General features: G+C 43.9%; 1 protein-coding gene across 3 annotated transcripts in view; it reads left to right on the top strand.

The window, feature by feature from the left end:
• Window positions 1-12,500, top strand: part of rexo5 (RNA exonuclease 5) — a 23,235-nt gene that overhangs the window by 5,387 nt on the left and 5,348 nt on the right. For 2 of the 3 annotated variants that reach the window (XM_084403283.1, XM_084403284.1), the window contains exons 8-14: window positions 7,063-7,225; window positions 7,302-7,396; window positions 8,576-8,678; window positions 10,183-10,268; window positions 10,340-10,466; window positions 12,210-12,329; window positions 12,430-12,500. The exon at window positions 12,430-12,500 is cut by the window's right edge and continues 67 nt beyond it. In XM_084403283.1, the coding sequence (XP_084259409.1) occupies window positions 7,063-7,225; window positions 7,302-7,396; window positions 8,576-8,678; window positions 10,183-10,268; window positions 10,340-10,466; window positions 12,210-12,329; window positions 12,430-12,500 (765 nt within the window). The remainder of the gene's footprint in view (window positions 1-7,062; window positions 7,226-7,301; window positions 7,397-8,575; window positions 8,679-10,182; window positions 10,269-10,339; window positions 10,467-12,209; window positions 12,330-12,429) is intronic. The other variant, XM_084403285.1, reaches the window with a different exon arrangement.

Genomic DNA, 12,500 nt, shown 5'->3' with positions numbered 1-12,500 from the left:
TCCGCGCGCCCAGCTACGGCTCAGGACCGGCTCAGAATCCTGCCGCGCCACAGAGCGCCATTTACATTTGTGTCTCATATTTGTCTCAAATCGTGGTTAATGTATAAACTGACTTCACCATGTGCTGCAATATACATTCAGTTTTACACTAGACGTGACGCGGCGCTACGCGTCCGGTGTGCGGCCCGCTTCAGTCCTCAGTTAGCCTGGGGTGTTTTGTTTTGGTCTAAATTAAGTCAGTCTTTATTTTTGTGAAACAGTCTAACTACTCTATGAGCAGATTCTAGACTTGTCTAACACTATAGACCGGTCTAAAATACGCACACACACACACACACACACACACTAACTCACATAGAGACACACATACATACTTTCAAACTTTAAAGACTGACATCACAACAGCTCGTTCTTTGGTTCAGTATACATGAAGTATATATCAGGGCCTTCATTGTGCGTGTGTGTGTGTGTGTGTGTGTCTGTACATGTGTGTGTGTGCATCTGTGTGTGTGTGCTTGCGCGTGTGTGTGTCTGTCTGTGTGTGTCTCTGTACGTGTGTGTGTCTGTGTACGTACGTGTGTGTGTGCGTGTGTGTGTGTGTAATGGAATCTACAGCGCACATAATGAACGGGTGCCCTGTGTTTAAAGGATTTTACATTGCGCGCCACGATCGCATCGTAAACATAACAGCTCAAACTCTGCGCAGAGTGTCTGGACAAAGTGCAATACACACACATAAGACTGTTCACACTGGCTGGTTATCAGATCTGAATGAGAACATGAACTCTCAGAAGTGTTCTCGGAGGATACCCCAATACTCCAGACACTGTAGTCGTCAGTGAACTCTCAGAAGTGTTCTCGGAGGATACCCCAATACTCCAGACACTGTAGTCGTCAGTGAACTCTCAGAAGTGTTCTCGGAGGATACCCCAATACTCCAGACACTAGTCGTCAGTGAACTCTCAGAAGTGTTCTCGGAGGATACCCCAATACTCCAGACACTAGTCGTCAGTGAACTCCCTCAGAAGTGTTCTCGGAGGATACCCCAATACTCCAGACACTAGTCGTCAGTGAACTCTCAGAAGTGTTCTCGGAGGATACCCCAATACTCCAGACACTGTAGTCATCAGTGAACTCCCTCAGAAGTGTTCTCGGAGGATACCCCAATACTCCAGACACTAGTCGTCAGTGAACTCTCAGAAGTGTTCTCGGAGGATACCCCAATACTCCAGACACTAGTCGTCAGTGAACTCTCAGAAGTGTTCTCGGAGGATACCCCAATACTCCAGACACTGTAGTCGTCAGTGAACTCTCAGAAGTGTTCTCGGAGGATACCCCAATACTCCAGACACTAGTCGTCAGTGAACTCTCAGAAGTGTTCTCGGAGGATACCCCAATACTCCAGACACTGTAGTCATCAGTGAACTCCCTCAGAAGTGTTCTCGGAGGATACCCCAATACTCCAGACACTGTAGTCGTCAGTGAACTCTCAGAAGTGTTCTCGGAGGATACCCCAATACTCCAGACACTAGTCGTCAGTGAACTCTCTAAGAAGTGTTCTCGGAGGATACCCCAATACTCCAGACACTGTAGTCGTCAGTGAACTCTCAGAAGTGTTCTAGGAGGATACCCCAATACTCCAGACACTGTAGTCGTCAGTGAACTCTCAGAAGTGTTCTCGGAGGATACCCCAATACTCCAGACACTGTAGTCGTCAGTGAACTCTCAGAAGTGTTCTCGGAGGATACCCCAATACTCCAGACACTGTAGTCATCAGTGAACTCCCTCAGAAGTGTTCTCGGAGGATACCCCAATACTCCAGACACTGTAGTCGTCAGTGAACTCTCAGAAGTGTTCTCGGAGGATACCCCAATACTCCAGACACTAGTCGTCAGTGAACTCTCTAAGAAGTGTTCTCGGAGGATACCCCAATACTCCAGACACTGTAGTCGTCAGTGAACTCTCAGAAGTGTTCTCGGAGGATACCCCAATACTCCAGACACTGTAGTCATCAGTGAACTCTCAGAAGTGTTCTCGGAGGATACCCCAATACTCCAGACACTAGTCGTCAGTGAACTCTCAGAAGTGTTCTCGGAGGATACCCCAATACTCCAGACACTGTAGTCATCAGTGAACTCCCTCAGAAGTGTTCTCGGAGGATACCCCAATACTCCAGACATTAGTCGTCAGTGAACTCCCTCAGAAGTGTTCTCGGAGGATACCCCAATACTCCAGACACTGTAGTCGTCAGTGAACTCTCAGAAGTGTTCTCGGAGGATACCCCAATACTCCAGACACTAGTCGTCAGTGAACTCCCTCAGAAGTGTTCTCGGAGGATACCCCAATACTCCAGACACTAGTCGTCAGTGAACTCCCTCAGAAGTATTCTTGGAGGATACCCCAATACTCCAGACACTAGTCGTCAGTGAACTCCCTCAGAAGTGTTCTCGGAGGATACCCCAATACTCCAGACACTGTAGTCGTCAGTGAACTCTCAGAAGTGTTCTCGGAGGATACCCCAATACTCCAGACACTGTAGTCGTCAGTGAACTCCCTCAGAAGTGTTCTCGGAGGATACCCCAATACTCCAGACACTAGTCGTCAGTTAACTCTCAGAAGTGTTCTCGGAGGATACCCCAATATTCCAGACAGTAGTCGTCAGTGAACTCCCTCAGAAGTGTTCTCGGAGGATACCCCAATACTCCAGACACTAGTCGTCAGTGAACTCCCTCAGAAATGTTCTTGGAGGATACCCCAATACTCCAGACACTAGTCGTCAGTGAACTCCCTCAGAAGTGTTCACGGAGGATACCCCAATACTCCAGACACTGTAGTCGTCAGTGAACTCTCAGAAGTGTTCTCGGAGGATACCCCAATACTCCAGACACTGTAGTCGTCAGTGAACTCTCAGAAGTGTTCTCGGAGGATACCCCAATACTCCAGACACTAGTCGTCAGTGAACTCCCTCAGAAGTGTTCTTGGAGGATACCCCAATACTCCAGACAGTAGTCGTCAGTGAACTCCCTCAGAAGTATTCTCGGAGGATACCCCAATACTCCAGACAGTAGTCGTCAGTGAACTCCCTCAGAAGTGTTCTCGGAGGATACCCCAATACTCCAGACAGTAGTCGTCAGTGAACTCCCTCAGAAGTGTTCTCGGAGGATACCCCAATACTCCAGACAGTAGTCGTCAGTGAACTCCCTCAGAAGTGTTCTCGGAGGATACCCCAATACTCCAGACAGTAGTCGTCAGTGAACTCCCTCAGAAGTGTTCTCGGAGGATACCCCAATACTCCAGACACTAGTCGTCAGTGAACTCCCTCAGAAGTGTTCTTGGAGGATACCCCAATACTCCAGACAGTAGTCGTCAGTGAACTCCCTCAGAAGTGTTCTCGGAGGATAATTCAATTCAATTCAATTCAAATTTATTTGTATAGCGCTTTTCACAATACATATTGTTTCAAAGCAGCTTTACAGAAAGTGCATTTCAGAAATGTACATAGAGAAATACAGTTAGTTAATCATGTATTGATTTAGGGCATAAACATATCGCCAGCGTCGAGTCGTCTCTTCACAGGCGCCGAGTCGTCTCTGCACGGGTGTTGGAGAATCTGTAGTTTCCATGAGAGGCTGGATACAAACTGGAGCTGACGATCTGTATTTACCTCGGGACTAGCGTCCCGAGATAACAACAGAAAAGCATATGGGAAATAATTAGCGTAGCTGCTGTTCGCAATATTAATGCATTCAATCTGATTCAACTGTAGTATAAAATGTAAGTATTATGTGAATGCCTGGCTGAAGAGATGCGTCTTTAATCTAGTTTTAAACTGGGACAGCGAGTCTGAGCCTCGAACAATATCAGGAAGGCCATTCCACAGTTTAGGAGCTAAATGTGAAAAAGCTCTCCCTCCTTTAGTGGACTTAGATATCCTAGGAATGACCAGAAGCCTCGAATTTAGTGATCTTAAAGAGCGCGATGGATTGTAGGGCGATAGAAGTTCCGTTAAATACACGGGAGCTAAACCATTTAGGGCTTTATAGGTCAGTAGCAATACTTTGTAATTGATACGGAACTTTATAGGTAACCAATGTAGAGACGACAGAATTGGTGTTATATGATCGTATTTTCTTGATCTAGTAAGAACTCTAGCGGCGGCATTTTGGACTAACTGTAGCTTGTTTATTGAGGATGCAGGACAACCAGCTAATAAAGCATTACAGTAATCTAGTCTCGAGGTCATGAATGCATGAACTAACTTTTCTGCATCAGAAACAGATAGCATGTTACGTAGCTTAGCAATGTTTCTAAGGTGGAAAAAGGCTGTTCTTGTAACATATGAAATATGATTTTCAAAAGACAAGTTGCGGTCTAATATAACACCCAGGTCTTTTACTGTAGTGGATAAAGTAACAGGACATCCTTCTAAATTAAAGTTGTATTGTAAGAGGTTTTGTGGGCAGTTTTTTGGACTAATAAGTAATACCTCCGTTTTATCTGAATTTAATAGCAGAAAATTACATGTCATCCAGTATTTTATATCTTTAACACACTCTGTTAATTTAGATAATTTAGCGTTTTCATCTGGTCGTGATGAAATATATAATTGAGTGTCATCAGCATAACAGTGGAAATTAATTCCATGTTTTCTTATAATATTACCAAGTGGCAGCATATATATTGAGAATAGCAGAGGGCCTAACACAGATCCTTGCGGTACACCGTAGTTTACTGACGTTATCTTCGATTTTTCCCCATTTACGCAGACAAAATGGTAACGGTCTGATAAGTACGATCTAAACCAGTTTAATGCCTGTCCCTGAACACCAGTGTAGTTTTGTAGTCGGTCTAAGAGTATTGTGTGATCTATAGTATCGAACGCAGCACTAAGATCAAGTAAAACTAGTATTGAGATACAGCCTTGGTCAGAAGCTAAAAGTAAATCATTTGTGATTTTAACGAGCGCAGTTTCTGTGCTATGGTGCGGTCTGAATCCTGACTGAAACTTTTCATAGATATCATTTTCTTGCAAGAAAGAGCCCAGTTGAGCGGACACAACTTTTTCTAGTATTTTAGACATAAATGGAAGATTTGAAATGGGTCTGTAATTTGCTAGGTTATTATGATCTAATTGTGGTTTCTTAATAAGAGGTTTTATAACTGCCAACTTGAATATTCTTGGAACATGACCTAAGGATAAAGACGAGTTAATAATATTGAGAAGAGGCTCTTCCACTACAGGTAACACTTGTTTCAGTAGTTTAGTTGGTATTGGATCTAATAAACACGTTGTTGGTTTAGATGCAATGATAAGTTTATTTAACTCTTCCTGTCCTATAGTTGCAAAGCGCTGTAATTGTTCTTGCGGGGTGATAATTGAGGCTGAATCATAAGACACCATTAAAGATTGTACATTTACAATTGTGTTTCTGATGCTTTCTATTTTCTCAGTGAAGAAATTCATAAAATCATTACTACTACACTGTGACAGAATATTTTGCTCCGGTAACGTCTGTTTATTTGTTAGTCTAGCGACGGTGTTAAATAAAAACCTTGGATTGTTTTGGTTGTTTTCTATTAGTTTGCGGAGATGCTCAGCACTGGCTGCTTTTAGGGCCTTTTTATAACGTGACATACTGTCTTTCCATGCGATTCTAAAGACCTCTAGATTAGTTTGTTTCCATTTACGCTCTAAATTACGAGTTTCTCTCTTTAGAACATGCGTAACACTGTTGTACCATGGTGCTTTAGTTTTCTCTCTAACCTTTTTTAATCTAATTGGTGCAACGATGTCTAATGTACTAGAGAAAATGGTGCTCATAGTGCTAGTCATTTCCTCTAGTTCATCTGTTTGTTTGGGTTCACTGAGCAGCTGAGACAGATCAGGTAAGCTATTTGAGAAATGATCTGTAGTTGTTGGAAGGATTGTTCTGCCTGGTCGATAACGCGGCGCAACATGACAAATTTCAGCGGTACGTAGTATGCAAGTGACCATGTAATGGTCAGTGACTTCATCACTTTGCGGTATAATATCTATATCGGTTGGATCGGCTCCATGTGATATAATTAAATCTAGCGTATGATTAAGACGATGAGTGGGACCAGTTACGTTTTGCTTGGCCCCAAAGGAGTTTAATAAATCTGTAAACGCAGCCCCTAAAGCATCATTTGAATTATCTACGTGTATGTTAAAATCTCCAACAATTAATGCTTTATCGACATTGACCAAAAGATCTGAGAGAAAGTCTGCAAACTCTTTTAGGAAATCAGCGTAAGGCCCAGGCGGTCTATATACGGTAGCCAAGGCTAGAGATAATATGGATTTCTTTCTTACATCTAAGAGAGTAACATTTAGCACAAGTACTTCAAACGAATTAAACCTGTGACCTGTTTTCTGAGTAACAGTAAGAATATCTTTATAGATTATAGCAACACCACCGCCACGACCAATCAGACGGGGCTCATGCTTGTAACAGTATCCAGGAGGAGTAGACTCATTAAGACCGAAATAATCATTTGGTTTAAGCCAGGTTTCAGTAAGGCAAAGTACATCGAAACTATTATCTGTGACCATTTCATTTACAATAACCGCCTTAGGTGTAAGCGATCTGATGTTTAAAAGACCTAGCTTTATAAATTGTTTTTGTTCACTAATATTGAGATTTTCTGGTTTAATCACAATTAGATTTTTCTTAGATCCTGCAGTAGATTTATTATTTGATCTCACTAAACGAGGAATAGACACAGTTTCAATATAATGTTCTACATTGGTACTTATATCAATTAAGTTTGGACAGCAAAGAGTGTGATTTGGACTTTGACTTACTAGTCATATGGTGTGTAGCGTCTTGGAGATGTAAGCTCAAGCTCCTGGCTCAGGATACCCCAATACTCCAGACACTAGTTGTCAGTGAACTCTCTAAGATCTCTGACTCTGGACGTGTTGATGCTGACATGGACTTGTGTTTTTCTGAGAAAATTTTATCAGTATTGGTCATTCCAAGTAAAATAATCAAGCGTGTGTGTGTGTGTGTGTGTGTGTGTGTGTGTGTGTGTGTGCAGGTTCTCAGGCATCACACACTCGACTCTGGCTGCGGTCTCCACGGCTCTGTCAGATGTTCAGGAGAAACTCCTGCGGATTCTGCCGTGTGACGCGGTGCTGGTCGGACACTCTCTGGACGCAGACCTGCGCGCCTTACACGTACACACCAACACACACATCAGAGTCAGTGAACACACACACACACACACACACACACACAGGTGTTCAGGTGTGAAGCGTGGTGTGTGTGTTTCTGCAGATGATCCATCCTCACGTCATCGACACGTCTCTGCTGTACCGCCAAGAGTTCGGCCGCAGATTCAAGCTCAAGCTCCTGGCTCAGGTCATTCTGAAGTGAGTCTGAACACACACACACACACACACACACACACACACACACACACACACACACACACACTCAGATTCAAGCTCAAGCTCCTGGCTCAGGTCATTCTGAAGTGAGTCTGAACACACACACACACACACACACACACACACACACACTCAGATTCAAGCTCAAGCTCCTGGCTCAGGTCATTCTGAAGTGAGTCTGAACACACACACACACACACACACACACTCAGATTCAAGCTCAAGCTCCTGGCTCAGGTCATTCTGAAGTGAGTCTGAACACACACACACACACACACACACACTCAGATTCAAGCTCAAGCTCCTGGCTCAGGTCATTCTGAAGTGAGTCTGAACACACACACACACACACTCACACACACACACTCAGATTCAAGCTCAAGCTCCTGGCTCAGGTCATTCTGAAGTGAGTCTGAACACACACACACACACACACACACACACTCAGATTCAAACTCAAGCTCCTGGCTCAGGTCATTCTGAAGTGAGTCTGAACACACACACACACACACACACACACACACACTCACACACACACACACACACTCAGATTCAAACTCAAGCTCCTGGCTCAGGTCATTCTGAAGTGAGTCTGAACACACACACACACACACACACACACTCAGATTCAAACTCAAGCTCCTGGCTCAGGTCATTCTGAAGTTAGTCTGAACACACACACACACTCACACACACTCACACTCACACACACACACACACACACACACACACTCAGATTCAAACTCAAGCTCCTGGCTCAGGTCATTCTGAAGTGAGTCTGAACACACACACACACACACACACACACACACTCCGATTCAAACTCAAGCTCCTGGCTCAGGTCATTCTGAAGTTAGTCTGAACACACACACACACTCACACTCACACACACACACACACTCAGATTCAACCTCAAGCTCCTGGCTCATGTCATTCTGAAGTGAGTCTGAACACACTCACACACACTCACACTCACTCACACACACACACACACACAGATTCAAATTCAAGCTCCTGGCTCAGGTCATTCTGAAGTGAGTCTGAACACACACACACACACACACACACTCAAGCTCCTGAAGTGAGTCTAAACACAAGCTTGTCACGCTCGCTCACACGGCTCAGCTGAGCTTCAGATTCAGTGTGTGTGTGTGTGTGCAGCCGGCAGATCCAGTCGGAGGACCGCAGAGGTCACGACCCCTGTGAGGACGCTCTGGCCGCTCTTCATCTGGCTCAGCACTTCATCAGGAAGGGACCCAGAGAGGTGAGGAGAGAACACACACACACACACACACACACACTCTCTTCTCTCTCTCTCTCTCTCTCTCTCTCTCTCTCTCTCTCTCTCTCACGTGCAGAGCGTGAGCCGTTCACAGTAAGGCTCAATCCCAATTCACCCCTAGCCCCTACCCCTCTGTTTTGCGCGTTCCTGTCAAGGGGAAGGGTTGTCTCGATTCTCTTCTGGTTGGAGGGTTAGAGTTAGGGTTAGGGGTAGGGGAGGGGGAAGGGGAAGGGCCAGATAGCCCTTGAAACGAATATTTTTCGGGACCACACTTCAAACGAAGGGGTATGAGGAATGTACCTGCATACACCGGCTACAGAGGCAACATCGCATTGTTTTCTTGTGGTTATATGTGAACACGATTAACGAACAGTGCTTGCACAGATTCGTGCTTTTTGCAACATGATCAACCAGTCTTGTATGTTCTTTATCAAACAGGGACACCTGAGGAAACCCGGAGGCTCATTCGTTTTCGCGCTGACATCGAGCAACGTTTCCTGAAGTCCAGAAACACTTGCTGTGCGTTCACACCAAACGCGAATAGTGCGTCAAATTCGAGTCTAGTTGGACGCTTGAACATTTTGAATCCATTCGCGCGTCCAGAAATTGACGCGCATAAAAAGCAAAGGTTTGAAGCGAGAACTGGACGCGCGAATGAGGGATATATATATATATATATGAGGAAAATAGCTGTACCTCAAGCAATTGAGCTGACGACGGCATCTTGAAAGTTTGTGATAAACATTGGCGCATCTCCTGTGACGTAGGCGCTAGCAACGACGTATAATGATGTGTAACGGTGTAGTAGTGGTGTCCCATTTCTTAGGGGAATATTTTCACCCCTACGCCTTGCCACTCTGTTTCAAGGGGCAAAGGTAAGGGGTAGGCGAAGGGGTATAAAATAGATTTGGGATTGGGCCTAACTCCTCTGGTCACATGGGTGGACCGACGCGCTGAGAGACCAGTGGCGGGTCGCATGTGTTGCACCGGGTGAACCGACTGAAGGGCAGAACTGTAATTACATGCAGAACTCAAGAGTGATGTGTTCAGCTCTTCTCATCGAATCAAACTGGTTAACATTTTAATCTGGATGAATCATTTGTGAATCTGAATCACTGATTCCTCTGTGAATCATTCTGTTGAATCGGTTCTTCCCGGTGAATCAGTCGAGCAACTGTTGGTGTGGAAGATTTTCTTGTCAGCTGGTTGAGTCTCAGTGATTGTCTCTCTCTCTCTCTCAGGTGGTTAAGTCTCAGTGATTGTCTGTCTCTCTCTCTCTCTTTCTCTCTCTCTCTCTCAGGTGGTTAAGTCTCAGTGATTGTCTCTCTCTCTCAGGTGGTAGAGTCTCAGTGATTCTCTCTCTCTCTCTCTCTCTCTCTCTCTCTCTCTCTCAGCTGGTTGAGTCTCAGTGATTGTCTCTCTCTCAGGTGGTTGAGTCTCAGTGATTTTCTCTCTCTCTCTCTCTCTCTCTCTCTCTCTCTCTCAGGTGGTAGAGGATCATCTGGATGAACTGTGGGATGTTCCTGAGATCGATGACTCTGATCACCAGATCTCTTCTGATCAGCGCTTCAGGTACTCGACTCTTTATCTGACACGTGACACTCTGAGGACGTTCCTTTCTGACGGTCTTTCTGTCCAATCAGCTCTCTCCGCTTCGGCCACGCCCTCTACGGGTCCGGCCAATCAGCAGTGTTCCTGGGCGGAGCTGTGGAGACCAACGGTTCAGTGGCCAATCAGTGCAGGAGACAGCAGTGCTCCAATGACAGAGAGGTGTGTGTGTTTGTGTGTGTGTGTTTGAGTGTGTGTGTGTGTGTGTGTGTGTGTTAGGGGTGTGCAAAGCAGCCGGTATTTGTATCTGTATTTGTATTTGTTGAGAGGGGAAAAGTATTTGTATTTGTATTTGTATTCGAGTAAATTTCAAAATAGGTGTAAAAATCCATTTTTTTTGCGTTACACTTCTAATTTACGTTATAGTGTAAGTATTCTTTAATTATATCCATTATAATAATTATGGATATGCAATATTGGTTGATGTTTTTCCATAAATCCAGCAATGAACATGTAACAAGGAACGTCATTGAAAAGAAAATAACATAACAGCCATTACCTACGTTAATGTTACTCTGTCAACAGCCTATTGTCTAAATTACCAAGCTAACAGAGCTACTAGTGTTGTCACGGTGCCAAAATTTCAGTATTCGGTACCAATACCTGTGAAAATCCACGGTTCTCGGTAACAATTTCGGTAAAGCTTAATTTAGATTAAATTTACATATATTAAAGTTTATATCACGGTTACAAAGATGGAAACTGTAGTATTAAAAACACTACATTAATATTACATTTGTTAGATAACAATAGATAAAATGACCTAACAATAAACAATAGTTAGGCTATATACTGTCGCAATTATTCTCCTTGGGGTTCATTTAAAAATACATTTTTAAAATCAAAAGTTAACATTATTTATGTTAACATTATTTAATGCACAATGAATGAAGTGAACAAACATGACCAATCAAGTGTTTGTATTAAATAACATTCACAAACATTAATTAATGTTGTAAAAATATATTGTTCACTCAATGTGTTGATGTTAGATGCGCATTAAGTAATGTTAATGAATGGTATCTTATTGTAGTGTTACCAAACAGGAGATAAAACATGTTTTATTTGACTTGACTGTACTTATATTTAATCCAAAACTGCATTCATATTTAATTTTAAAAGAGCTTTTTAAACCTGCTAAGAGTTATCCAGCCAAGAATAAGCCTAGAACTGCTTTTCTGACGGACTGATATTAATGACAAAATGACGGCTTTTTTATTTCATTTCTCATCTCCATAAATATATCTAAAGCTAATGCAAGGACTAGAAATCAATTAATTCTTTGCTGATACTTCGTAATCATGAAGAGCGCAGTTCGCACGCTTTCTCCTTTCCACAAGCGCTTGCCCTCCCGTGGCGTCTGTCGTTGCTATGCAGCGCGCCGCTCGCTTCTATTATAAGCGCGCTTGCCGCGCGCCTACATTTGAAATCTGCACGCGCAAAAAACGCGCTATGTGAACTACCCCTTATGACAACGTGACATTAGCCTAATCCAAAATATTTCAGCCACCACATCAGCAGCACCGCCGGTCGCCATGTCTCATGAGGAAACGCAGCTTTTTGATATAAAGTTTTTCTTGTTCCCGAATACAAATATTTTTAAAAGTATTTGTTCGAAATAAGTATTCGTAAAAAACACATTATTTGTGCTTTCCGAATACCGTATTCGGGTTCGGCTCCACCCCTAGTGTGTGTGTGAGAGAGTGTGTGTGTGTCTGTGAGAGTGAGTGTGTGTGTGTGTTAGAGAGTGTGAGTGTGTGCAGGTGGTGTGTGTTCATCTGTATCTCCCTGTGTGTGTGTGTGTGTGTGTGTGTGTGTGAGAGAGAGTGTGTGTGTGTAGGTGGTGTGTGTTCATCTGTATCTCACTGTCAATGTGTGTGTGTGTGTGTGTGTGTGTGTGTGTAGGTGGTGTGTGTGTTCAGACGGCTGGTTCAGTTGTACTCGCTCAGTGTCCTTCGGTTCTCATCATTCAGCAACACACTGAATCACATGACAGCGACGGGACGACAACAGCACCTGCAGCAGGTACACACACACACACACACTCTCACACACTCACACACACACACACACACACACACACACACACATACGACTGTATGACGTTAACGTGAGTGTGTTCCAGGTGTGTGAGGGTCTGAGGCAGATGTGTGTGTTGTATATCGGCCCACTGCCCGCTGACAGCACAGAGAGAGA

Source organism: Rutilus rutilus (assembly GCF_951802725.1).
Source record: "Rutilus rutilus genome assembly, chromosome: 2".
In the NCBI taxonomy this organism is placed as follows: domain Eukaryota; kingdom Metazoa; phylum Chordata; class Actinopteri; order Cypriniformes; family Leuciscidae; genus Rutilus; species Rutilus rutilus.
Note: the sequence above shows the minus strand (reverse complement) of the source record. Positions and strands in the feature narration are given on the sequence as shown.